The sequence below is a fragment of the Molossus molossus genome, unplaced genomic scaffold (assembly GCF_014108415.1).
Source record: "Molossus molossus isolate mMolMol1 unplaced genomic scaffold, mMolMol1.p scaffold_m16_p_3, whole genome shotgun sequence".
NCBI lineage: Eukaryota > Metazoa > Chordata > Mammalia > Chiroptera > Molossidae > Molossus > Molossus molossus.
Window position 1 is genome coordinate 113,787,742 of NW_023425366.1, and position 22,623 is coordinate 113,810,364.

Genomic DNA, 22,623 nt, shown 5'->3' on the forward strand with positions numbered 1-22,623 from the left:
TGTAGGCCAGGAAACACTGCACATAGTGTCAGCTTCCCGTCGGGAGGACCAGCACCCTGCACACAGCTTCTCTGCCCCTGAACCCCTGGGGGACGCATACGGTTGCTGCAGCCGAGGGCCGAGATATGGGTGGGCAGCAGCTTGATGCACAGCTGGGCAGGCTGGTTCTCTGCCCGATGTTTACATCACAGTCGCGCAGGGCCAGGTCCGCTGCCAGCTCAGGGCTCCGAGTCTAGGTCAGCCACTCTGTCTTCACTCTGTATGAAGAACTTGGACTCACAGGTTGAGCCCAGGCAGCACATCACCCCTCCTAGTAGCCCACAGGAATCATGTTGGACATGGGGGTCAGCCATGTGGAGGATGCCTTGCCTATTCATCTGAGGGGCTCCCAGATCCCCCGAAGTGACCCTGTTGTATCACACGGAGCCTGGGATTTAAGGCAGGCTGTTCACCATGATGTTTCCCATCGGCTCTTCACCCAGCTATTGCCACAGGATAGGGTACGAGGAGGATCCGTTTTATTGACAGAGGTAGGTGGAGCTGGGCCACAGCGATTTCCCCAGCAGGTGACAGTCAAGCCTTATAAATCAGGCAGGCCACAGTGTACAAGTTAAAAATGCTCCCAAACCAAAAGAACTGTTAGGACAATATCTATAATCTATTGAAAAGGTCCCTGTGCATCTTACATGAATTAGCTAATACAACATTTGCAGTAAGTCTCTGAGGAGCCTCCCCTTGTCTCTTCCATCCACAGACAAGGAAGCTGAGGCTCAGACAGGCCAGCTCATGTGTTCAAAGGCATCCAGTCCATGGCGGTCAGAATTTGAACCCAGGCCTGCCCAACCTGAGCTTACGCTCTTAACCAGGAATGACAAATCAGACTCGCCCTGAACACCTGGTTGCTCCCAGTCACCTGGGAGCTCGTTCAACAGCAGGCCGAGTCCCACCCGGGACTGAGTCAGCACCTTCAGTTTGGTGAGACCCCAGGTGACCTGCATGCAGTCATCGGAGAAGGGCTGGGGGCACGGGCATTCCGTTTGTTGGTTTTACCACATCTTTCCTGTGCGGGCTTCCACAACCAAGTCGCCTTCTTGGGCTATATATTTCTCTGGAAATGTCTGAATGTGTCAAAAAGGAATTGAGTCCAACGGCCTGGGTCAATTCCCCAGAACATCTTGCTGGTTTGATGATTCTGAAATATCACGGCCAAACAAGCACTTCCAGAGGCTCAAGCAAAGCTGTAAAACACGGCGAGAAGGGCGCCTTTCGACTCCGAGAGGTGAACACCCGACGATGCTGTGAATTACCGTGGGTCAAGATTAACTCCAGGCTCCACCCAGAGGCAGCTTTCAGGCCGCGAGGCTTAGCTATAAAAGCGCTGGACCTAATGCGCCAGGTGAGGTGTGGCGACGCCACTGCTTGGTGTCAACGACGGTTATGGGCTTGTCCCCAGGAGTGCTAGGAGTATCGCTGTTGGTGCTGGCACAAGGCCAGCTGGGGGCTGTTTAGTGGGGTTCTCTCTTGAAGACTCATTATTAATATATCCTGCCGTGTTCTGCCACTTGGCTCCATGACAGCAAGTCTATCGGGGATGGCTTTTGAGTAGCAACCTTGGAAAACGGGAGCCGCGCGAAGGCCATGCTTCTGGACCACCGTGCATATAACCCCCTGGGGTCTGAGCAAAATGCAGGTTCAACTCAGGTCTGGGCCAGGCTGCTCTTCCAACAAGCTCCCAGGAGATGCCACCACCACTGCTGCCGATGGGAACGTGGGAAGACCATGGGCATGGGCATCAGACGGGCGCGGGCTCTGAGCCTGACTCTGCCACTTGGCAGCTGTGTGACATTGAGCAAGTTGCTTAACCTCTCTGAACCTCAGAGTTCTCATTATGGGAATCACTTAGAGCTAATGTGTGTAGATTTTCTTCCCACTCCCAGAGTGGAGGGGTGAGATTCATTTTTCTTTATCACCTTCACTGCAGATTTAGCCAAGACCCATTTTTCTTTCCTCAAGTAGCTAATTCTCCTGTGCTAGGTCAGGGTGTCTCAACCTCAGCATGATTAACATTTGGGGATAGATCATTCTTAGTTGTGGGGGCAAACTGTCCTGTGCTCTGGAGGATGTTTAGCAGCACCCCTGGTCAGTAGCACCCATCTCCCCGAGTTGTAACAACCAAAAATATTTACAAATATGGCCAAACGCTCCTGGAGTCTGCAAGCAGGAACCAACATCCCAGCAGTAATTCACGTTAGTGATTCATTCAACATGTGCCGAATACCTCATCTGGGCCAGACCATATGCCAGGAATATATTGCTATTAGGACAAACAAGGTCCTTGACCTCATGCAGATTTTTTCCTTTTGGAGCCTCAGTCTTCTCAACTGTGAAATGGGTCTAGCCCAGCTGCTGACCTAGAGCTGCTGGTGTCCAGATAAGCCAGTGACTGCAGGTATGATGGGCCTGGAAAATGCACCTGGATGCTTGGGGCGAGGTTAGCATGGGCAGGGATAGCTGGAGAAAGAAGCCAGGAGATCTGGACAACGAGGGGCAGGCAGAGAGGGGCCGTGCTGGGCCCCGGAGGAAAGTGTGCAGGAGAAGCAAGCCAGGGGACAGGGTGCTGCAGGGAGAGCCAAGGGCAGCAGGAAGATGGGGCCCAAACTGGAAAGGAGAGAAGGAGGGTGCTTCAGTGGGAGAGCAGCAGGCAGGGTACAAATAGGAAAGAGGCACAGACAGAAGAAGAACCAGACAGAGACACAAGAAAGTGAAGGCCACTTGCCAGGAGCGTTCAGTCCCAACCAGCTCCTGCCTCCTCCTCCCCAAGGGCCCTCCCCAAGGGGACAGGGACAGACACCGCAGCCACGAAGGAAACGAGGCGTCTGTGTCTCAACTGCGTGGTGTTAGTACAGTAACCGCGGCGACGATACTGAACACATCTGTAAGCAGGTAGCTCAGGGAGCATAAAGGACTACCCGCTCAGCCCTGGGTCCGCCCCCAAGGGAAGTGCGAGTGGAATTAAACTGAGAACTTGCCCAACTTGACCAAGCAGCTCTCAAAACAGCCTGCAACGCATTCCAGGTCGGCCTGAAAACCACCGAACGGGCTCCCAGCCGGAGCAGTGACGTTCCCTGGCTGCTCCTGGGAGGCAGCAACTGACTCCAGAAAGCTGTCTTGGGTCATATAAGGTGCATCTGCCAAATGAAAACAACGCCAACATCTGACCCAGCACCCTGGGAGCCTGTGATTTTATTAGAAGCCATCGGAAGAGCAGCCGAGGAGCCGAGCTGGCGGACGTGCGGGTCACGAGACTGGTTCCATGAAGATCTTCCACAGCTCCTGCAGCAAACAGAGAGAGGCCAGAGTCCCCAGATGCCCACACAAGGTTTCCAATTTCATAAAGGGACGTAATTAGCAAAGAGCACATGGCACGTGAGCCAGAGGCAGCATGAGCCGCTGCAGGGCTGGGGCGCGCCCCCGGCTTCTCGGTCGCGTTGTCCTGGGCTGCTTTCTGCTTTGCTGTGGGAGAGACGCTGGACGGGTGAGTCCCAGCGTGAGACCAGGAGGTGTCAGGATGCCACGTGACCAACAGGTCAGAAAATGGCAGCAACTCTCCAGTTTCTCCATCTGGGGAGGTCTTTGGTACCATGTGCTGTGGCTGCTGAATTTAGAAGCGGCTGCTTTTCTTGGCCACAGGCGGAGAACAACACCCCAGGTGCTTAGTGGGAACCTCAGGTCCCGTCTGCCGTCTACCGGAGGCTGACAAGCAGCGAGGCCAACGGGAGGGAGGCTGCCCAGAGGCGGCAGAGCAGCACACAGAAGTGGAAAGTTGGACAGGAGACTGAAAGGATTCATTTGAAATAAGGTGTCGAGAGGTCTACGAGCAGCCCAGACCGCCAGAGAGGAACAAGTGGGTCCCAGAGCAAATCCGCCTGAAACAGCGCTGCGGGCAGAAAGACACGGCGGAGCTGTCCTGTCCGGGCGCATCCCGAGGGCAGGGTTCTCGGGCAGAGACAGTAGTGCTGGGAAACTCAGAAGGGAGCAGGGAAGCACAAGGTGGGCTGACTCCCCGAAGAAGCTGTAGGCACACGTGGGGCTGAGCAGGGGGCCGATGACAGGACACGACGTCATCCATGCACAGGGTCGCGGGAGTCGGAGCAGACTCTACATCCCGTCACACACACGCCTCCTCATGAGTGGCCACCGCACAAACGAACCGCTGTGCTTGCTCTGGGACAGACAGGAGCGAGGGCGAGGGCCCGGGCTGCCTCCTCCCTGTTCGCCCTTGGCACCAGGCCCAGGTCCCCACAGACCCAGGAAAGGGAGGCCACGGCCCGAAGGTAAAGAGCACAGAAGACATGACTTCCGGCGAGGGATGCAGCTCCTGGTAATGTTACAGAATTTTTAAGGGTAATTTTGACTTTTCAAATTCTCTCCAAGTGCTGGGTTTAAAAACAGTCATCAGCAGTCACATGGCTGTAGGATTAAGTCCCAGCCTGTTCTCTGGTGGGGTGACTTACGCAGATAAACTGAGGCAGTGGATGGAAGAAGCCCAGCCCAGCGCCTGGCACAGGTGTCGTCCTCAGGATGGTTACTAGGAGGCCCAGGGTGATAAAATCCCACTGTGCAGGGCCAGAAGGGTCACCTGTGCTCAGACAAGCCTGCCTGGCCCAAGAGGCCAGCACCTGTCCTCTGTGAAAATGTCGTCATCAGCAATGCAGTCCCTACATCAAGATCTCCAGCCCAACCAAGTCCCCCGCCCCCTTCCTGCTTCCTCAGCAACCTTCTGCCCTGGGTCCTGCTTCCTCTGGAGTCTCAAAAAGCTGACGATTCATCTGGCAGGCCCCCCTGGACATGGTGACTGCTAAGAGCGGGGGGACCCTACCACAGGCTCACTGAAGAGAGCATGTTGCCGGGCTCAACAGCCTCACGCTGGAGCAACCAGTGGCCCGAGGCGGCGGCCGCACCTACCAGCTGCTGGATGCGCTCGTACACGAGGCGCTGCGGGAAGGCGGCTTCCACCCGCTCCACCGAAAAGCGCAGCTGGCCATCCTGGAGCTTCTCCAGCTGGTGCAGGGAGGCGTGGAAGTGGTCATAGGCTTCGCACGTGACGTCCAGGTGACTCAGCGTGAAGTTCAGCCTGCAAACAAGCAGCACGTACCGCCCTTCACCACGGGAGGCACAGTGGTTCCCTCCCCTTGGCCTCCCTGCCCGGGAGGTGGAAGTGGCCACCACCTCCATTTTACAGCTGTGAACCGAGCCTCAGCGAGGTGAAGTCACATGCCCAAGGTGACAAGAAGGCCCCGAGGAGCTACAAATTGGCACAAGAGGTAGATGCAGACCAACCCGAGGCCGGGGCTGTGTGCGTGCCTCCTGGCACCTCCCCCCGCCCCACCTCTGGCACCCAGCACAGAGCTGGGCACGGCTTGTCCATGACTCTTCATACGACTGGACACAGGGAGGGCAGAGGCCTGTGAGCACCTGGTGGGCGGAGGAACATTGCTGGGAAGGGGGGCTTGGAGGGGTGACGGCAGAAATGAGTCCTCAGAGCATCTCCAGCCTGGCCACTCACACCTCTCTACACTCTAGTTTCAACACGACTTAACTTGAAATTCAAACTCTTTGCCTCTTTCCTTTTTCCTTCCAAAATCTTTTATGATGACAAATTTCAAAGACCTAAAAGAGCGAGAACAGGTAATGAGCTGCCCAGCCTCAGCCATGTCAACCCACGGCCTCCGTCGCCTCTGCCATCCGTCCGCGAGAGGGAAAGGCAGACGCCAGACAGCACAGTCTCTCTTCCATACATGTCTGTGTGCATCTTGCAAAGAGAAAGGCTCTTTCCACCTATAACAAATTCAATAATTCTTTACCATTAAATATCTAGTCAGTATTCGACTGTTCCTGTCTCAACTTTTTTCCTTTCTGAATCCAGGTGAAGGTCCCTGGTCATGTGTGCCGTGAAGGAGGTCCTAGACTTTATCGGGATAAACAACAAACCTGCCCGTGTGTCTGGCTCTGTACAGATCTGTGATCGCCTCAACAGGCTGAATTTCTAGATGCTGAATTGCTGGGTCAGTAACTATGTTTGCTTTGATGGCTTTAAAAAAAATTTTTTTTTGTCCTTCATTGATTTTAGAGAGGAAGGGAATGGGAGAGATAGAAACATCAATGAGAGAGAACATCGACTGACCGCCTCCTGCATGCCCCCACTGGGGATCGGGCCCACAACTTGGGCACGTGCCCTGACTGGGAATCGAACCGGTGACCTGTTGGTGCATGGGGTCGACGCTCAACCACTGAGCCACACCAGCCAGGCTGGATTGATAGCTTTTGATACATTTTCCAAACCGCCTTCAGAACAGTTGTGGCCTACTGTGACCCAGCGGGAACTGTACAGGTGTCCAGCCGGGCACCTGTCGCAGGAGGGACACCGTGTCAGCAGGAGCCCGAGAGCTTCAGGATATTCGAGAGGAAACGTCCTGGAGGGGCTGTGTCTCCATCGGGGAGAGGAAGGGGCCTGAGGGACCGGGAGAGACCGATGGCGACCCGGAGGAAGTTCAGAAGGAAGAAAGGCCCCGGACAGAGTGTGGCGGCCATGTGGCTCAGCTCTGGGCCTGCATGCAGGCCCTTGACCGCGCACTGACCAGCTGTGGCCTGGAAGGTCCGTTGACGCGCTCGGACTTCCTCACCTCATGGGACAGCTGGGGACGGCAGTGCCTGCTGGGGCTGGTACGGGGGTAAGTGAGTGTGAACACACACCAGCCGTGACTGCACGAGTGACAGTGACGACGCTGATGAGCGCGCTCAGGAGTCGGGCTCACGGGATGCAGTAGGGCCCGAGTGGAGCTCACCGCTTCTCCACAGAGAGAATGGCCACGCAGGCGTTTTTCAGTCTGTGAGCGAGTTGGACGAGCGTTTTAAACAGAGCGTTGGTCAGGTCCTCGTCGTAGAACACTACAGGGAAGGAACAAGGCGTCGGGAACATCACAGAGCACAGCAGCCCCTCAGAGGACCCACAGACTCCAGGGGCCGAGTCCCAGTCCACCCGGCAGCGACTGTTCCCAGAACTACACTCGTGGAAACCTGGCAGGACGCCCAGAAAGGTGCCCCAAAACATAGGGAACCATGTGGAGCCGCGGGGCGAGGACGCTGGCTGAGGGGCGCGCGCTCACCTTCGGCTGCGAGCAGTATGGTGGTGTGGTCGTACAGGTCGGAGATGTCCTTTTCCGACCAGCTGAAGGGGACTGCAGGGTCTGTGAAAGAGGGAAGGGTGCTGTGTGCTCCCTCCTCTCTCTGTGGGCCACGAGATCTCACTGAGAGACCCAGGGAGGCTTCAGGAGAAATGGGGCGGGGGCCGCTCCGCACGGCAGGCATTGCCAGGCAGCCCCGAATCCCAGCTCCCCAGCTTCAGGGACACGGCGGCCCATGCGGTACCCACAGTGAAAGAGGTGTCCTTTCCAGAAGGAGGCAGCCACAGCCAGAGAGGGGAAGGTGCAGTTTGGCCTCACCCTTGGCCTTGCCAGTAGCCTGTGCAGAACATGACCTGTACTCCTGACCCCTGTGCTTAGTGTGACCCCGAGAAGGGGCCTTCACTCTCCAGGTTTCAGGTTCCACACTAGAATGGTGCCCTCAGAGGATGGCTGGGGACAGGACCTAAGCTATGCCACATGCTTGGCAGGTAACAGGTACTCAATTAGCAATAATTTTCCCCACCTGATGTCCTACAGGGCAAAGAAGCTTCCATACAAAGAAAGAGCAAGCGTCCGTGTCTGAAATGGTTGCACAGGAAGTTAGAAAACCCTCATCCAGGGCCCTGAAGCCATGTCATTGCCCCCTGGGGTAGGCAGTGGGCAGAGGGCAGGGGGCCCAAAGGAGGCTGCTGCCCAGCACCACTGCTCACAGAGGTGTCCAAGCCCTGGGCTCTGAGACTGGGCTCACCTCGACCCTGCAAGGAGCAGCTGTGTGCCCTGGTGGGCACCGCCCGAGCACTGGTCTCCGCTCCGTTCAAGGAGCATCGCACCCACTGCACCGCGGTACTGTGCGATTATAACACGAATAGAAGGTGCCTGGCACTCAGCAGGTGCCCAAGAACGACACCTGTTACTTTTAGCCCACAAAGGGAACTTGCTGTGAGCTGTGGACTGTGGCAGCAGCCGGGGTGGTGCTGTCAGTCAAGGCCACAGGCCCAGGAACCACCGAATCCAATGGGACATGAGAGGAAGACACGCACCTGTGCAGAGGTCGTCTTTCAGCCAGTCCAGTTCTCTGACCTTGACCACACTGCCTGTAAAAACACAAACAGAACTTCCCCAACTCTATAAACTATTAGGAAAAAAGAGAAACTTTCACGCTGTACACCAAAATCTACCCACCCCCCATCCTCTCGCCCTTGTAACCCTCCCTCCCTTCTTCCTATCTTCCCACTCATCCCTACATATGCTGTCTTCTATCCACCCACCCACCCACCCACCATCCAGCATCCTGTGAGTGCTAAGTATGAGGTCCAATGCCAGACACAGGGAATACAAAGACGTATGAGAAATGTGCCCGTCCTTGGGGACCCGCAGCTGAGGAGAGCCTGGCAAGTTAGCAGACACCAACCAGGCAGTGGTTCGGGCAGCGTCAAAGGGATGTGCCAGGTGCAGAGGACGAAAGAGGAGCCCGTGTCAGGCGGTTGTCAGGGAAGCCCAGGGGAGGCAGCCATGCCTGCTTCTTCCTTCCAGTCCTTGTCCACTGATCACTGTCCACTGGGACTCAACCAACAGCAGAGCAGTGGGGACCACAGACCGCACCTGCCCTTGTAGGGCATGTGGGCTAACGGGATGGCAGACACCACTGGTTGCATAAACAGATGTCAAATGCAATGCTCAAGGTGTCGTGAGTGTCTGCTAGGGGCTGTAACCTCATCTGGAGATCTGAGCCTGATTAGAAACTGAGGGAGGAAGAGGAGAGAAGCCCATTCCAGGCCGAGGGCACTGGCCCAGGGGAGGAAACCTTCCACAAGGCCAGGATGGCTGGGAGGGAGGGGCCCGTGTGCGGGAGGGCTGCACACAGGCAGGGCTGGACCCTGAAGGATCTCAGACAAGCGAAGGATCGCTCTGCACTTGGAGCAACGGGAAGCCGTTAAGCGATGCGGCAGCTGGAGTGACCTGATCACAAGGTGCAGAAGTGCGCCGGGCTGTGCAGAGGAGGAAGGTGCACACAGGCGGGCCAGTGGGGTGGCCGCTGGCATGTATCATGCCAGCCATTCCAGCAGGTGGTGCACAGCCTGGCGATCGAGCAGATGGGGGGCCTTCCCACGAAGGGAAGAGCGTGGGACACGAGTGCTCGGCTCACTGAATGCAGGCTGCAGGGGACGACCAGAGAGGAGGCAGGAAAGCAGGCAGGGGCCGGAGCAGGAGGTTCGGGAGCCAGAGGACGAGCTCAGACTTTACCTCCTGAAGAGGTCAGGCTTGCATCTAGAAAGGTCACTCTGGATGTTACAAGGAGGGCAGTGTGGCGGGTCAGACAAGAAGCTGGGGACACGTCAACGTCCAGGAGGGAGAGGGCTGCATTAGGACATGGTGGTGGGCGTGGGGAGGAGCTGACAGAGGGACAGCATCACCTGGATCTGAAACCACGTGAAGCTAAGACTATGTCTGCTCCCGGAATTCATGGGGTGCAGAGGGAAGCAGGTGGAACCCCGTCTCCCAGGGTCACAGTCCTGGGTGTTTGTCCCATTTGTCAAACAGACACCTCCCTCCCAGGCAGAAGACCCGCTGGGCCTCACCTCCAGGGGCAATCAGGTGGCTGTTGAGGGCAATGTTTCGCTGGCACATGGCCAAGAGATCTGCACCGACATCTGCAACGACAGAGGGCATGCCATACAGCGCCAGCCATTACGACACTTTTATCTCCGTGGTCTTGCCTGGAGAGAGCAGGTACCAACAGCTCGACTACAGAAACGTGCAAAACCGAGACGGAAGTGTCTCACGTGTGCTTTACTGCCAAAATTAAACATGCACCTTAAAGCTCTTTGTGTTTTTGTTTTTGGTACGGGCCCCTAGTGTGAGCCGCACCCGGGACTCTCTGGTCAGCGGGCCAATGCTCTGACTGCTGAGCCAGACCGGCCAGGGCCTTAAGGCTCTTCTGAAGGAACTTTTCTTTAAATAGAGATGATCATCCCGGTGCAGACAGACTCTGCGTGCATGTCAGAGGGAAGGGTGAGAGCCCCCTTTTCTACATTTTTCTGAGTCTATGAAACCTGCACAGCACTTCCTGGAGTCCACCCTGAGTGTTTCTAACACCTGTGAGTCTGTCACGGTGCCCACCTCACAGAAGAGGGACTCGAGCAGTCACGTAACTAGCAAGCGCAAGGGCTAGGATTTGAACCTGAGTTTCTGACTCCCAATCCAGGCTCGAACTTGGACACACCAGAAAACTGACCCGAGTCAGAAGGGTGTTTGGATGTGACTAATGGACCCGCAGGGCAGACTCAAACAGGCTGGAGGCACGCTCCTGTGCGTGACTCACTGCCATCCACGTCCCCAGCCACCTGCGACCCTGACCGGGAGGGTGGGTTCCTATCACTTCAGCAGGAGGGGTGGTAACACACTTCCTGGCGACGGCCCAGGGCCACCGTGAAGCTGCGAGCAGGTCCTGATGTACGGGCAAGTCACTGCTAACTGTGACGTGCCATCCCAGTGCACGCTCTCTCCTCGCTGGTGACTCTCTCAAGGATGAGACAGCTTGATGACATCCTGCTACCGGCACTAGGCACAGAACACAGCCCTGGCTGTTGCATTAAGGTTTAACTCTGAAAAGTGCTCATCGTAATTTACATGAAATTGTCAAGGAGCTTCAAATAGTGGCTGCCTGCAGACTCCAGACAGGCTAACTCAGGATATCGAAGTATGCCCAGACCCCAGGCAATCCCTAACTCCCCCTTTCCTATCTCAGAAGCAAGACACACCCCATGAAAACGTGAACTAGGAGCCAGTAAAATGCAAACCTCTCAGCAGATACCATTTTCAACTAGTAGACATTTAAGATTATACACATAATAATACTTACCTGGTGAGCTAATACTCTCTTATAAACTGTTAACACTTTTTCTCTGAAAGCACGTTGGCAAGTCTGGTGTCTAGTTGACAGCACCACGCTCAATGTGCTGGTTTCCATCAACTGTGGTTATGTAAGACGTTACTGAAGGAAGCTGGTGAAGGGCACAGGGCACTTTCTGTAACATTTTTAGCAACGTCTGTGTGAGTCTGATGTTATGAAAGAAACCAGTTGGCAATATGTATCAAAAGCTTGAGAAAGGTCACACTCCCTTCTAGGAATCTAGTCTAATTGTTGTGCAATCGATAAGTGCAAGATAAACAAAACCCGTGGGAACAACCAAAATGCCCAGCAAAAGGAAAATGGTAAATAAACAAAATAAAAACAAAAAAGAAGAAACATTACTTGGTCATTAAAATCCTATTTATAAATAATTTTTAATGACCGGGAAAATACTCTTAAAAATGTGTTTCAATATTTTTGGAAGCTACAGTACTGAATATATAGTTTGACTGTGGCTTATTGTTTGGGAATATGTACACACAAAGGGAAAAAGAGACGATGAAAGAAACATGCGGTTAAATACAGACTCCAGACGTGTGCTCCCGAGGACAGCAGCCTGGACCTCCTGCATCTGGAACCGTAGCTGCACACAGCAGGTGCTCAATAAACCGCATGCGGCTGACTAGATCTGGGGATTCTAAAATTACAAGTAATTTTTATTTGCTGTTCTCCACAAGCTTTCCGCTATGAGTAAGCAAGGTTTCTATAATCGGGGAAAAGGTAACAACTTGTTTTCAAGCCTTATAAAAGGCACATTCTTCGTGGTTTTTGGAGATGTTTGCTCTTTCACGGGGTGGGACGAGAGGTACCTGCGGAACTGCGGCCGCCCAGGGCTGGGTGTCGCTGGGTCATTCCAACATTACTGAGAAAACAAGGGAGGGTGTGGGAAAACCCACGGGACAGGATGGCAAAACCAGCTGCAGCCAGCTCCACTTCCACTCACTCTCTCGCTTTGTTACAGTCAGTGCATGCTTTGTGAAGAGATGACTTCCCCTCGGGCCGAGATGGTGGTGTTACCTGTGCAATACACGGTCTGTGCCACGGTGGCTGCGATGATGCTGGTGAACCCCGTGCCGGCCCCCAGCTCCAGCACGGTGCGTCCCTGGAAGAGGTCCCACTGGAACAGGATGTAGTCAGCCAGGAACAGGGCCCCCCGCCACACCTGGAGGGAGACGGACAGGAACAACAGGCGACGTGAGGCTCCGGGGAGACCCTCCAGGGCCATGGGAAGTGGATGGGACATACCCACCTGCTTGCCAACATCCTCCAGGGGCGTGGCCATGGTGTGTTCTGGACGGGATGGAAATCAAAAGAGAAAGGGCCACTGTGAAAATGGGGATGGACGGAACACAGGCAGACCAGGGGCATGGCAATCTGCACACACGGTGGGATAGGTACTGGGGCCGGGCATCCAAGGAGCAGTAGAAACAAGGCCATGCCACCAACTTGGAGGGGACAGCCGAGTGCCACTCACAGGCCAGGCACCAGGGCTTACTCTCAGATAGCTGGCTCTCTCTGCCCCACAGTCTGAAGACCAGGGTCACAACAGGTCTTGGCTCAACTTAATCAAACATGCACACCCACACTCCACACTTTATGTTAAATAAGCTCTGAATTGTATATCCTTTTCTAGGGGAAGAGAAGTCTATAAGAAGTATCCTCAAGCACAAAATATGTTAGGATAACACTTGGTGGTGGCAGTTGGGGGAAGAGACCAGAAATATGAGAACAAGGGGAGAGAGGAATGATGGTAAACATTTTTGCTGTTAAATAAGCACTGGCTCCTGTGTTTTTAAGTGGGATGGAGATGGCTGTCACATTTAAACACACGACACGTGCCATTAGGGTAGCTTCGCATGCTTTCTGGACTTGCAAGAATCAAACCACAAGCTCACAGCAAGAGAGGTGGTGGGACCGAGGACCTGAGGCGCGGGGAGCAGAAAGTGAGGTCGGAAGTAGTGGGTGAGCTCCCCTCCATGAGGGCCTGCCCTCGGAGGTGAGGTGGGCAGCCTGCACATCCCTTGTTTGTTTTTGGTCCCTCAAGCACTCAAGGTCTGAGCATCTCACTGTGGCAAGGGCAGTGCCACGTTTGCAGACGAGTGCTCTTCATACAGCTGGCGTCCAGGACGGAAGCCAACTGCTCTGCCTGGGTGCTCACCTAAGGCAGCAGCTGTCTGTCCCCAAGCCAGGTGAGAGACTGGCTGTGTGCAGTCCTCCTGGGGACCAGGCCACTGCTCTGAGGGTTTTTTCTGGAACAAATTTGACCGGAGATTTCTGCCCTTCAGGTAGACTTAGAATCTGCTCCCTGAATAAAAGGTGGTCAGTGCATTGCCAACCAGCATCTTGGCTGGATTTGACATTGTGGTTTGGAATAAGTTTCTGTTAAATATGTAAAATATGCTTTCGGAAGGACTTGAGATTGCTGAAGCCCAGCATGTACCCACTTGGTTTGAAAGTGGAATAAACGTTATGTCCACCGAAACACTGACACTGAGTCCCCTCATTGAATCCTTACTGGATGGACATCTCTCCTGAGCCAGACCTGGGGCTGGGGACATGGGGACTTCACTTGATCCTCACCATGGCCCTGCGAGGTAGTTATCACCACCCTATTTTACAGATAACACACTGAGAGTGACGGAGGCTTGGCACTACATTTGTAAAAGTTATAGGAAAGGTACATCTTCTCTAAGCCAGGCACTGTGCTAAGTGCTTTGTAAGTAAGATTTCATTTAATCCTCCAAACCACCCAATGAAACAGGTTCAAGTGTCAGCTTAAAGATGAAGAGGAGGCTGGGGAAGGGGAGCAGGCTGCCCAGGTCACAGAGCCGGCAAGTGGCAGACGTGGGGTCCAAGCCAGGTTGCCTGCTGTCCACCTGCCTCTTCCCCAAACGGAGAGATGTTTCTCTCAAAGTGGGGGAGGCCTTGACTGGGTGCCCAGGGACAGGGTTTAAAACACAGGGACTCACCTGGCAGGCTGAAGGCTGTGCGTGTGGAGGGGAGCAGGGAAAGGACCTCCGGGGTCCTGGCTTTGACAGTCCTGCTCTACCCTCAGTGCCAGCTGCACCCAGCCCTGCCCACTCACCTTCCCCAGACTTGCAGCCGAGTGTGGCTAGTATCTCCCTCACGGGGGTGTCCTCCAGTCTCCCACCCTCTCTTTCCAGACCGCCTGGCCCCAGGGGCACCCTACCACCACGATCTCAGTCACACTTGGTCATTTTCCCCAAGGGGTTCTGGGGGTTTTGTTTTCCAGCTGTATTCAAGGGGTTGACTGGCTTCCCTTTAGAGACAACGTGGACTGGGCTCCGACAGATCTATGTGGGAACGGTTTTTGTTGCGTTCTAGCTGGGTGACCTGAGTCACGGAACTCCTCAGGGCCCGAGCCGCAGTTTGCTCTTTTACAAAATGCAGACATACATCATCACTTCATTCACGGGGCTTAATGGACTTCCGAGCCCGGGCTGGGGGCGGGGACGGGGAGGGGGCGCTCCTGCCCCAGCAGAAAGCCACAGTTTACATTTAAGTAATTCCAGTGGCATCATAAGAACATAAAAGCCCAGACTGATGAACACACCCATGAGAAACTCGAAGGTTAGCAGATGAGGTGAGACCAATTGTTTTAGATCTCTTCTGTATCCTGTCCCTATGCTGGTCGTCTCTAGACCTGCAGGAAACTGCTCTCTTCCTCAGCCAGTCTCCCTTCTCCCCACTCAAATCAATTCAAGCTGACAGTGTCTCACATTATTGAGCACCTACTACGAGCTAGGCACTGTGATATGAGCGTTTCGCACACCGTCTCGCTTACTTAGTTCCTCACAACCAGAGGAGGTTATCCCCATTTTACAGACAAAGAAATAGCCCTGCGAGGTTGAAGGACTTGCCCAATTCACACAGTCAGTGGTAAAGACACTCGGAATCCAACAGCCTCAGTTCCAGCCCTGCCTCTTCGGAGTTCTCTTTGGGTCTCAGTTCCTTATCTATAAAATGAGGAAAATTGATCATAATTTACTTTGAACCTTGGGTCTATGGATTTCTAGCAGGACCATGGATAAACCTTTTAGGTGTCTGATAATCCCCTGGAAGAGCATGGAAAACACATTCTCCTCCCCAGGGAAGTTAAAAAAAAAATCAGTTTCTCAAATAGGCCCCATAACCTGAAAAAAATGGCTTGGTTCATGGATCAGAGAAAAAGGATGGTCAGGAGAATGACATCTGTTTAGCATCTACCCTGTGCCAGGCCCCTTAGTAGGCACTTTCTGGGCATTACTGATTAAATTATCACCAAAGCCAGGAAGGGCAGTATCCCTGACCCCATTTCACAGGTGTAAAAACCGAGACTCTGGGTGGGCAAGACACTTGTCAAGGTCACCTGGCTTGTGAGGGGCAGCAGCCCAACTCTGTAGGATACCAGAATCTAAGACCCCGTCCTCTGCGTCACATTTCATAGATGAAGGTGCTCTGGCAGCAGAGGGAATAATTAGGGAGTTACGGCTTCAACTCAAGCACTTGATTACCTTCCACTGTCTGCCCTCATGGCAGGCAGGGCCCCGCTGACAGTGAGCTGAAAAGGTGAACTTCTGGGCACTGGAAGACTGGAAAATGGACAGCTGGGGAGCAGGACACCCCCAGCCCTGTCCCAATGGGACATGATTCTTAGCTTGCAGAATGGTAAATTCCCAGAACACTTCAGAAATAACCAAGTCTGCCCTTCCCCTCCTCAGGGAGGCCAAGTGAGGACGGAGAGTGAAATGAGCCGTCATCAACCTCTGCCCCCCTCTCCCCACAGAACAGAGATTTGCAAGGTACTGACCACATGATGTGGGTAAGAACATGGGCTGTGGCATCAGACAGACCTGGGTATGATTCATGGAACTGACAAGTTTCTCCACGTTTCTGAGCCTCAGTCCCCCCTCCGTGAACTGGGAATATTCACCCTTGGAAGGGCTGTGAGGATCAGAGGTAATCCATGGAACATACAGAACAAGGTTCTGGTGTGAATTCCACATCTGGTACTTGTTAGTACCAGCAGGCACTCAATAACTGTCTGCTGAACAGATGGACAGGTGGACAGCAGAGCTGCTGTTGTGTCCGTCTGTTTTTTGAGAGTGCCCCAATGGATTCCAAGTCCCCACCCAGGCCAGTGCCCAGGTTTACTTGGGTCCTCAAGCACCAGCAGGTACCCTGGATCTCAAAGAACAGACTCAAAACAGAGCTCCCCTCCCTAAAATGAACTGTGCTGGGATTGGCAAGCGACCTGGCTGTGGAGACAGATCACATGGACTCACCACTAAGCGGCATGGGGGCTTGTCATGTCCTCATCTGTACTCCCCCTCAGAGGGGCCTGTGAAGACTACACGAGGTGATGTAGGTAAAGTATCAGAACATGACAGGTGTCTAACCAGCACTGGCTCACTTCCTGCCCTAGATCTTTTTTTTTTAATCCCCACTCGAGGATATTTTTCTATTTATCTTCAGATAGAGCAGGAAGGAGGGAGAGAAAGGGAGAGAAACATCGACATGAGAGGGACACATTGACTGGCTGCCTCCCGCATGACCCCAACCAGGGCCAGGGACGAACTGAAACCGAGGTACATGCCCTTGACCAGAATCGAACCCATGACTCATTGGTCTGTGGGCTGATGCTCTAACTGCTGAGCCAAACTGGCCAGGGCCTGCCCTAGATCTTTATCACTCCTGGCATTTCCAGGGATCTGAAATGTTGGCGTCACCAAAGCCCCTGCTCCAAGCCTATGCCTGGGTGGTGGATGCTCTTGACCCTGCCTGCTGAAGCCTCTTTCCCAGCCCAGTTCTCCTGCCACCCTGTCACCTCCTTCCCTACCTGGCTCCTAGCTCCTCGCTCTGGTCCATCTGATTGACCCACAAGACTCTTACAGATTAATTCTGGACCTACCTCCCTGCCCCTCTGCCACACTCTAGCTCCAGAATCTCTCATGGCTCCCTGTTGCTGGCCAGGCTAGCCGAGTGTTCCACGACCCACACCACCAGCGCCCCAGGCTGGGGCAGAACACCAACGCAGGAGGCAGTAGCAGCAAGGTTTCCTGGAGTAGGCGATGGCTAATGGCTACAACACCCTGGCTGGGCCTGAACACAGCCAATGCTCAAACGCATGTGACCTGAACAACACTGTGGTGCTGGTTTGGTGGCAGACGAGAAACACCTTTATTTACCTATTTTGATGACAGTGTGGGTGCTGCTCTCCTGTGCTTTGTCTCCCAGGACATCATCTTCTTCCTGCGTTAGAATCATGGGGTGTACCTTGTCTCTCGGAGGCCATGCAGGGTCGGGGTCAGAGGCAGCTCGTGGTCTTCTCAAGACATCTAAGTCCCCATCTTCGTCCAGCTGAACTCCTGCCCCTTCCTGGCCAGTGGTGTCAGCACCGGTCTGGAGGGAAACACCTTCGCTGCTGCAGCCACTCCCAGGAGGGGGCTGGGGGCTGCCTGTCCCAGCAGAATTTCCTTCTGTGGGATCATCTCTGTAATCACCACCCTCAGTTCCTGAGTCTATCTGAGAGTCTTGGTTCCACAGAAGCTTGAACTGGGACAGAAAAACTGGAAGACAAAATACAAAAAGAGAATATTTCCAGCTCTCTTTTTTCTCTCCCTTCTTCTCCTTTCAGAAAACATGACTTCTGGAAAGAGTTTTAAAGGCCAGGTAGTGATATACTAATGCCAGTAGGAAAGGCCTGTTAGATTCAGCCAGGACACTGGGGCCACCAAAGCAGCCATGGCCACCATGGAGGGCAGCTACCATTGGATAAGCGTCCACAATGCAGGCACTCGGCCCACATTATCTCATTTAATCCTCACTGTTGCTATGAAGATAGTAGTAATGGAGCCATCTAAGAGACACAGAAACTGAGGCTTAGAAGTTAAGTGAGCTGACAAGGCCATACAGCTTTGAAGGTGGCTAAGGCCAAGGCGAGACTCACATCTAGTCTGCTCAACTCCTAAGCTGATCCCCTTCTCACTACCCTCTTCCACTTCTTAAGGTCTGGAGGACAGGCCAAGGATACCAAGTGTCCCTCTCCGTCTGGTGGCCAGAAAGTCATCGGGACAAGTTTCAGTAAGATTATATGGGCCAGGAGAGGCAGGCTGGAGGTGGGAAGTGCAAGGACTTGAGCAGACAGCCCCAGGCTGGAGTGCTCCATCTCCCTAGGCTGTCTGACCCTTGGCAAGTCACTCACCTGTTGAGCCTCAGTTTCCAGAATCCAGAATCCAAATTGAAACATGAGGGAAGGGGGAGTTATTAGTCACACCAGAATAACAAACTAATACACAGTGACTAGAGCTGGGGAGAGTGGCCATCGAGGCCCTGTCAGACATGACATCTGAGGAGCCAGGGCCAAGAGGAAAGAATGTCTAGGCAGAGTTAACAGCAAAAGCAAAGGCACTGAGGGAAAAAGGTATATGCAGTGTGCACGGGGCAGAAAAGAGCAGACTGCGGCCACAGAGAAATAAGGGAGAGGAAAATAAGTGTGGACACACAGGCAGGAGCTCAGGTGAGCTGGACCTTGCAGGACAAGCCGAGGAGCCAGATTTTACTTTAAGAGCAAGGGGAAGCCAATGGAGGGTCTAAATCAGGACAGTGTTGTGATATGCACTTTCAAGAGATTCCCTTAGCTTCTGGGGAGATGAATGGAGGAGAATACAGGGGAAAAGCCAGGGAGTCCTGGTGGGAGGAGCTGGAGGCAGCCAGCAAGGGATGATGGGCACTGGACTGGGATAGGGGCAGTGGGGATGGAGGGCAGTGTGCAGATGGAGCTCCCATGCCTTGTCTCCCTATTGGACTTGAGGCAGAAGCAGAAGTCGGCCCATTCACTTTTGCATTCCCAGCATCAAGTTTTGGGTCTGGCACAAAGCAGTTTACTCAATGAAAGAAAGGCACTTAAGAAGTGGTGTGATGATAACAGTTAATCCAGTCTTCCCAATCTTTACCCCCCAAAATGAGTATGACAAAACAAAATGGGATCCACACATACTAGGTCTGTCCACACACAACCAGGACCTTACCGGGTTGCCCCATGCTGTTTAGCCGCACCATGAGGTGTCTCTGGTTGGGGGTGTAGAGGTGTACGTCTGAGAGCACAGTGTCGCTTTTGAAGGTGACCTCGTCCATGGTTGGGGTGGGAGCCAGCCACCATGGCCCGAACTCCACGTTACTCACAGAACAGCAGCACCTGAAAGTGGACAACAGGTCCTTAGGGCTGGGAAGTGTATAGTAAACACACCCCATCCAGGTGGTCAATAGCTCTGTATCACCTGGGGGAAGTGCTTTCTTCTTCAATTCTTTTTTATTTTGGTATGTGCCCCTAGTGGGAACTGAACCCAGGACTCTCTGGTCCACAGGCCAACACTCTGCTGAGCCAAACCGGCCAGGGCTCTTCTTCAATTCTTTTATTTATTTTTAATCTTCACCACAGGATATTTTTCCATTGATTTTCAGATAGAGTGGGAGGGGAGGGTGGAGGGAGAGAAAGAGAAACATCGATATGAGAGAGACACATCCATCGGTTGCCTCCCTCATGACCCCAACCAGGACTAGGCGTCAAAACCCAACAGAGGTACATGCCCTTGACTGGAATTGAACCAGTGACTCTGGTCCGCAGGCTGAAGCTCTAACTGCTGAGCCAAACCGGCCAGGGCTCTTTTATTTTTTAATTAATTAATTTTTATTAATAGCTGTCCCTCCTTAACATCCCCCCAACACACTAATGTCTATATCCATTGGTTATGCATATATAAATATACATTCTTTGGTTTATCTCTCCCCATCCACCCCACGCCCCCCTTCCCTTTGAGGCTGGTCACTCTGTTCCCTACGTCCAAGACTCTGGATCTATTTTGTTCATTATATTCCAGTCTCCGAGCCTGGGCAAGGGAAAAAAGCATCTAGCTAGAATTGTATTATTTCGTTTGCACAGTGTTCATTTTCACAGTCTCTTATTTATGGTATACAGTTTTCTTTCCCTTTTAATTTCTTCCAACTTTATTATGAAGATTTTCAAACAGACAAGAGAGTTGGGGGTACAGCGTATAAACAACTGCAAAGGACAAACCCATGCTATGTGATTGTACAGAAAAATTTTCCATTAGGCAAACCTTACCCCCTGGGTGTTAAGAGAATAGCAAGAACTAGCTGCTAAAGTTAATAGATGACCACTGCATTGTATAGATAACCATTGCTTTGTGTACACCGAAACTGCTTGCTCCCTCAGGCATAACGGCTAACGGCAAACATCTGCTTCTGCACTGCTTGCTTGCTCGCAAACCCTTAGCCCAAATTCCTTAACAGGGCCTGAGACAACTATATAAGCAACCCTCCCCCTGAGCTTGGGGCTGCTCTCTCCTCGGGGTAGGATGGGACAGCTGCCGATGGGCTAATAAAGCTCTCTATATTTGAACCCAGTTCGCAGTCTGAGTGTGGTCTGTCTCGTTGGTGTACAACAAACCACACACATACTCACTGCTTAGATTGACACAACGATCACCAACAGTTTGTCCTGTGCTCGCTCTATCTGGGGCCGAGAGTGAGGTGCTGGGCTTCAGGTCAGAGGCAGGACTTCAAGACGGGGGCTGATGCCAGGAGGTCCCCTTCCCGCCCGCCGCCTCTCCCAGGGGTTTACTTGCTACAGCCCGCAGCCTGAAGTCCCACCGAGCCCTCTCGCTGCAGGGTTCAGACTGCCGCCATGGTAGGCGCCCCGCGCAGGCGCAGCCCCACCCCCTCTGCGTGCGACCGACCGCCAGGCTCCTGGCCACGCCCACCCGGCGCGCCGCGCAAGCGTGCAGAGGCTGCCCCGGGACAGGCGCAGTTCTAGGCCTGCGCTCCGAGGAGGTGCAGTTGTCACCTGCGCGGGTTTTGGGGGCGGGGCGGGGGAGGCTGCCTGTGTGGCACCGGTCCACGTGTGGGGGGGCCGTTAGATAACGCGCCCGAGGGCACCCAGGTGCTGAGTGGAGAGGCTTTGATGCCAGATTGGGTAATAGGGCTTTAGAGCGTGTGCTTTTAACCAGCATGACAGCTATTAATGATTGCTATCACCTTTGCTTTTAGTACTCTTTATTAATAATAGCTGGTAGTTATTTCATTCATTCGTCCTCTCATCACGTCCCCAATACCCGGCGAATGAGGAATCTCAGTCTTAGAGTCTCATAGAAAATGAAATCCGATACAAATGTTGCACTTAAAGAGAACTTCAAGCACATAGGGCTACAGTATTTGTGCTCTCAAGCACACACACAGCACCTCGATGGGCCCCCTTTGTCTTTATTATTTTTAAATGAAATTCTCTTTTCAAGACAAAAGAGGGTAAACATCAATTTCATGGTTATTATTGATAAAACAGCCCAGCGGGTGGGAGGGTGGTGATGGGTTGGGTTGGGGTTGTTGGGATGACCAAGCAAACAGATTGTGCTTCCTGAACACTGGATGTGTTTTCCCAATCAGCCCTGGAAGAGTTTGTCCTCCTGGAGAGAGAGCTCTTTCCCTAGAAGACCAGATTTTTTTTTTAGCAAACATTGTGCTTCCTGAGCTCCCCAGAACAGTACACGGAGAGCCAGCTGACCATCTTCAGTACCCGTTGTAGTCCTGGTCCAGCTGTCCCCAGGGGAAGTCACTCCTGGGAGGGCATGGAGGAAGGTGGCTCTCTACGTTATTCCTGAGTCTCAGTTATTTACAAGCCATTATGCAGGGCTCCTCTGCCAGCAAGTTCTTCCTTTATCCACACAACTTCCCCTGAGATTCAGAGAGGTGACATGCCTTACTCAAAGTCACCCAGCTCCTGAATGGCAGAATTGGGATACAGACTCAGTCTCAGTGATGGATGGAGCTTCGGAGTGAAAGGCCCTTTTAGCACTACAAGCAAGTATCTTCCTGTGAGAGTCTCCTCCAAGGCCTGGAGACGCAAGGGTTATGGTGCTAACTCACATATGCTGCAGTATACATTACCACAGCTGCCTGGGCTAATGACATCATGCACGCAGCAAACGGAAGGTGGACAAACTGCCAGACGTGTGATAAGCTAGCTTGTAGGAAATCGCTATCAGGTGACTATTATTAGCTTGGGTATTCAAAACAGCCCCTTTTCCAAATGTCATGTTTACCAAATACTGGAGGTGTTTTCCCAATCAGCCCTAGAAGATTTTATCCTCCTGGAGAGAGCTCTTTCCCGAGGACTGCTGAAAGCAGGCAATTATCATCTGTCCCCTGCCTCACGCCAGCTTCTAGCAACAGCTGCTACAAATGCACAGATTGCCTCCCTGATTCCTGGTTCTGTGTGGACAGGCACCAAACTGGCCTTCAGGTGGTTCAAATCCCCAGCTCGGCCATTAATCATGCTCACTTGTTCAATACATAATCATGGAGAGCTCTTCCGGTGCTAGTTACTCAGGCAAGTTGCTTTACTTCCCTGAAATTTAATTTTCTAAATGTTTGAGTACTGATAATAATACCTACCTGGAAGTGTTGTGCGAGTGAGTGAGAGATAACACGTGGAAAGGTCCAGGCGCAACT

General features: G+C 53.2%; 1 protein-coding gene across 7 annotated transcripts; it reads right to left on the reverse strand.

Annotated features, from left to right (window-relative positions):
* Window positions 1-3,225: 3,225 nt before the first annotated feature.
* METTL22 (methyltransferase like 22) lies at window positions 3,226-20,809 on the reverse strand. 7 transcript variants are annotated; one of them, XM_036280614.1, is made up of 11 exons: window positions 20,582-20,800; window positions 19,128-19,294; window positions 17,286-17,666; window positions 12,347-12,387; window positions 12,115-12,259; window positions 9,764-9,835; window positions 8,225-8,278; window positions 7,167-7,247; window positions 6,846-6,948; window positions 4,966-5,134; window positions 3,226-3,333 (listed from the first exon to the last, which is right to left on the reverse strand). In XM_036280614.1, exons 2-11 carry the CDS (start codon window positions 19,231-19,233, stop codon window positions 3,298-3,300), a joined length of 1,188 nt encoding a protein of 395 aa, XP_036136507.1. In that variant the 5' UTR covers window positions 19,234-19,294; window positions 20,582-20,800; the 3' UTR covers window positions 3,226-3,297. The 7 variants fall into 7 exon arrangements, with proteins under 7 accessions (XP_036136507.1, XP_036136510.1, XP_036136505.1 ...); XM_036280617.1 differs by lacking the exon at window positions 12,347-12,387 and having other exon boundaries at window positions 17,374-17,666; XM_036280612.1 differs by lacking the exon at window positions 3,226-3,333 and having other exon boundaries at window positions 3,367-5,134; window positions 20,741-20,809.
* Window positions 20,810-22,623: the final 1,814 nt, after the last annotated feature.

Bases quoted from the DNA above. Each gene is read 5' to 3' on its own strand.
- METTL22 (XM_036280612.1), bottom strand. From the start codon at position 19,233: ATGGACGAGGTCACCTTCAAAAGCGACACTGTGCTCTCAGACGTACAC. The intron at 12,260-12,346 runs GTGGGTATGTCC...GTCTCCCTCCAG, and splicing joins TGGAGGATGTTGGCAAGCAG to GTGTGGCGGGGGGCCCTGTT. The intron at 5,135-6,845 runs GTGAGCTCCACT...GCTTGTTTGCAG, and splicing joins ATTCTCTCTGTGGAGAAGCG to GCTGAACTTCACGCTGAGTC.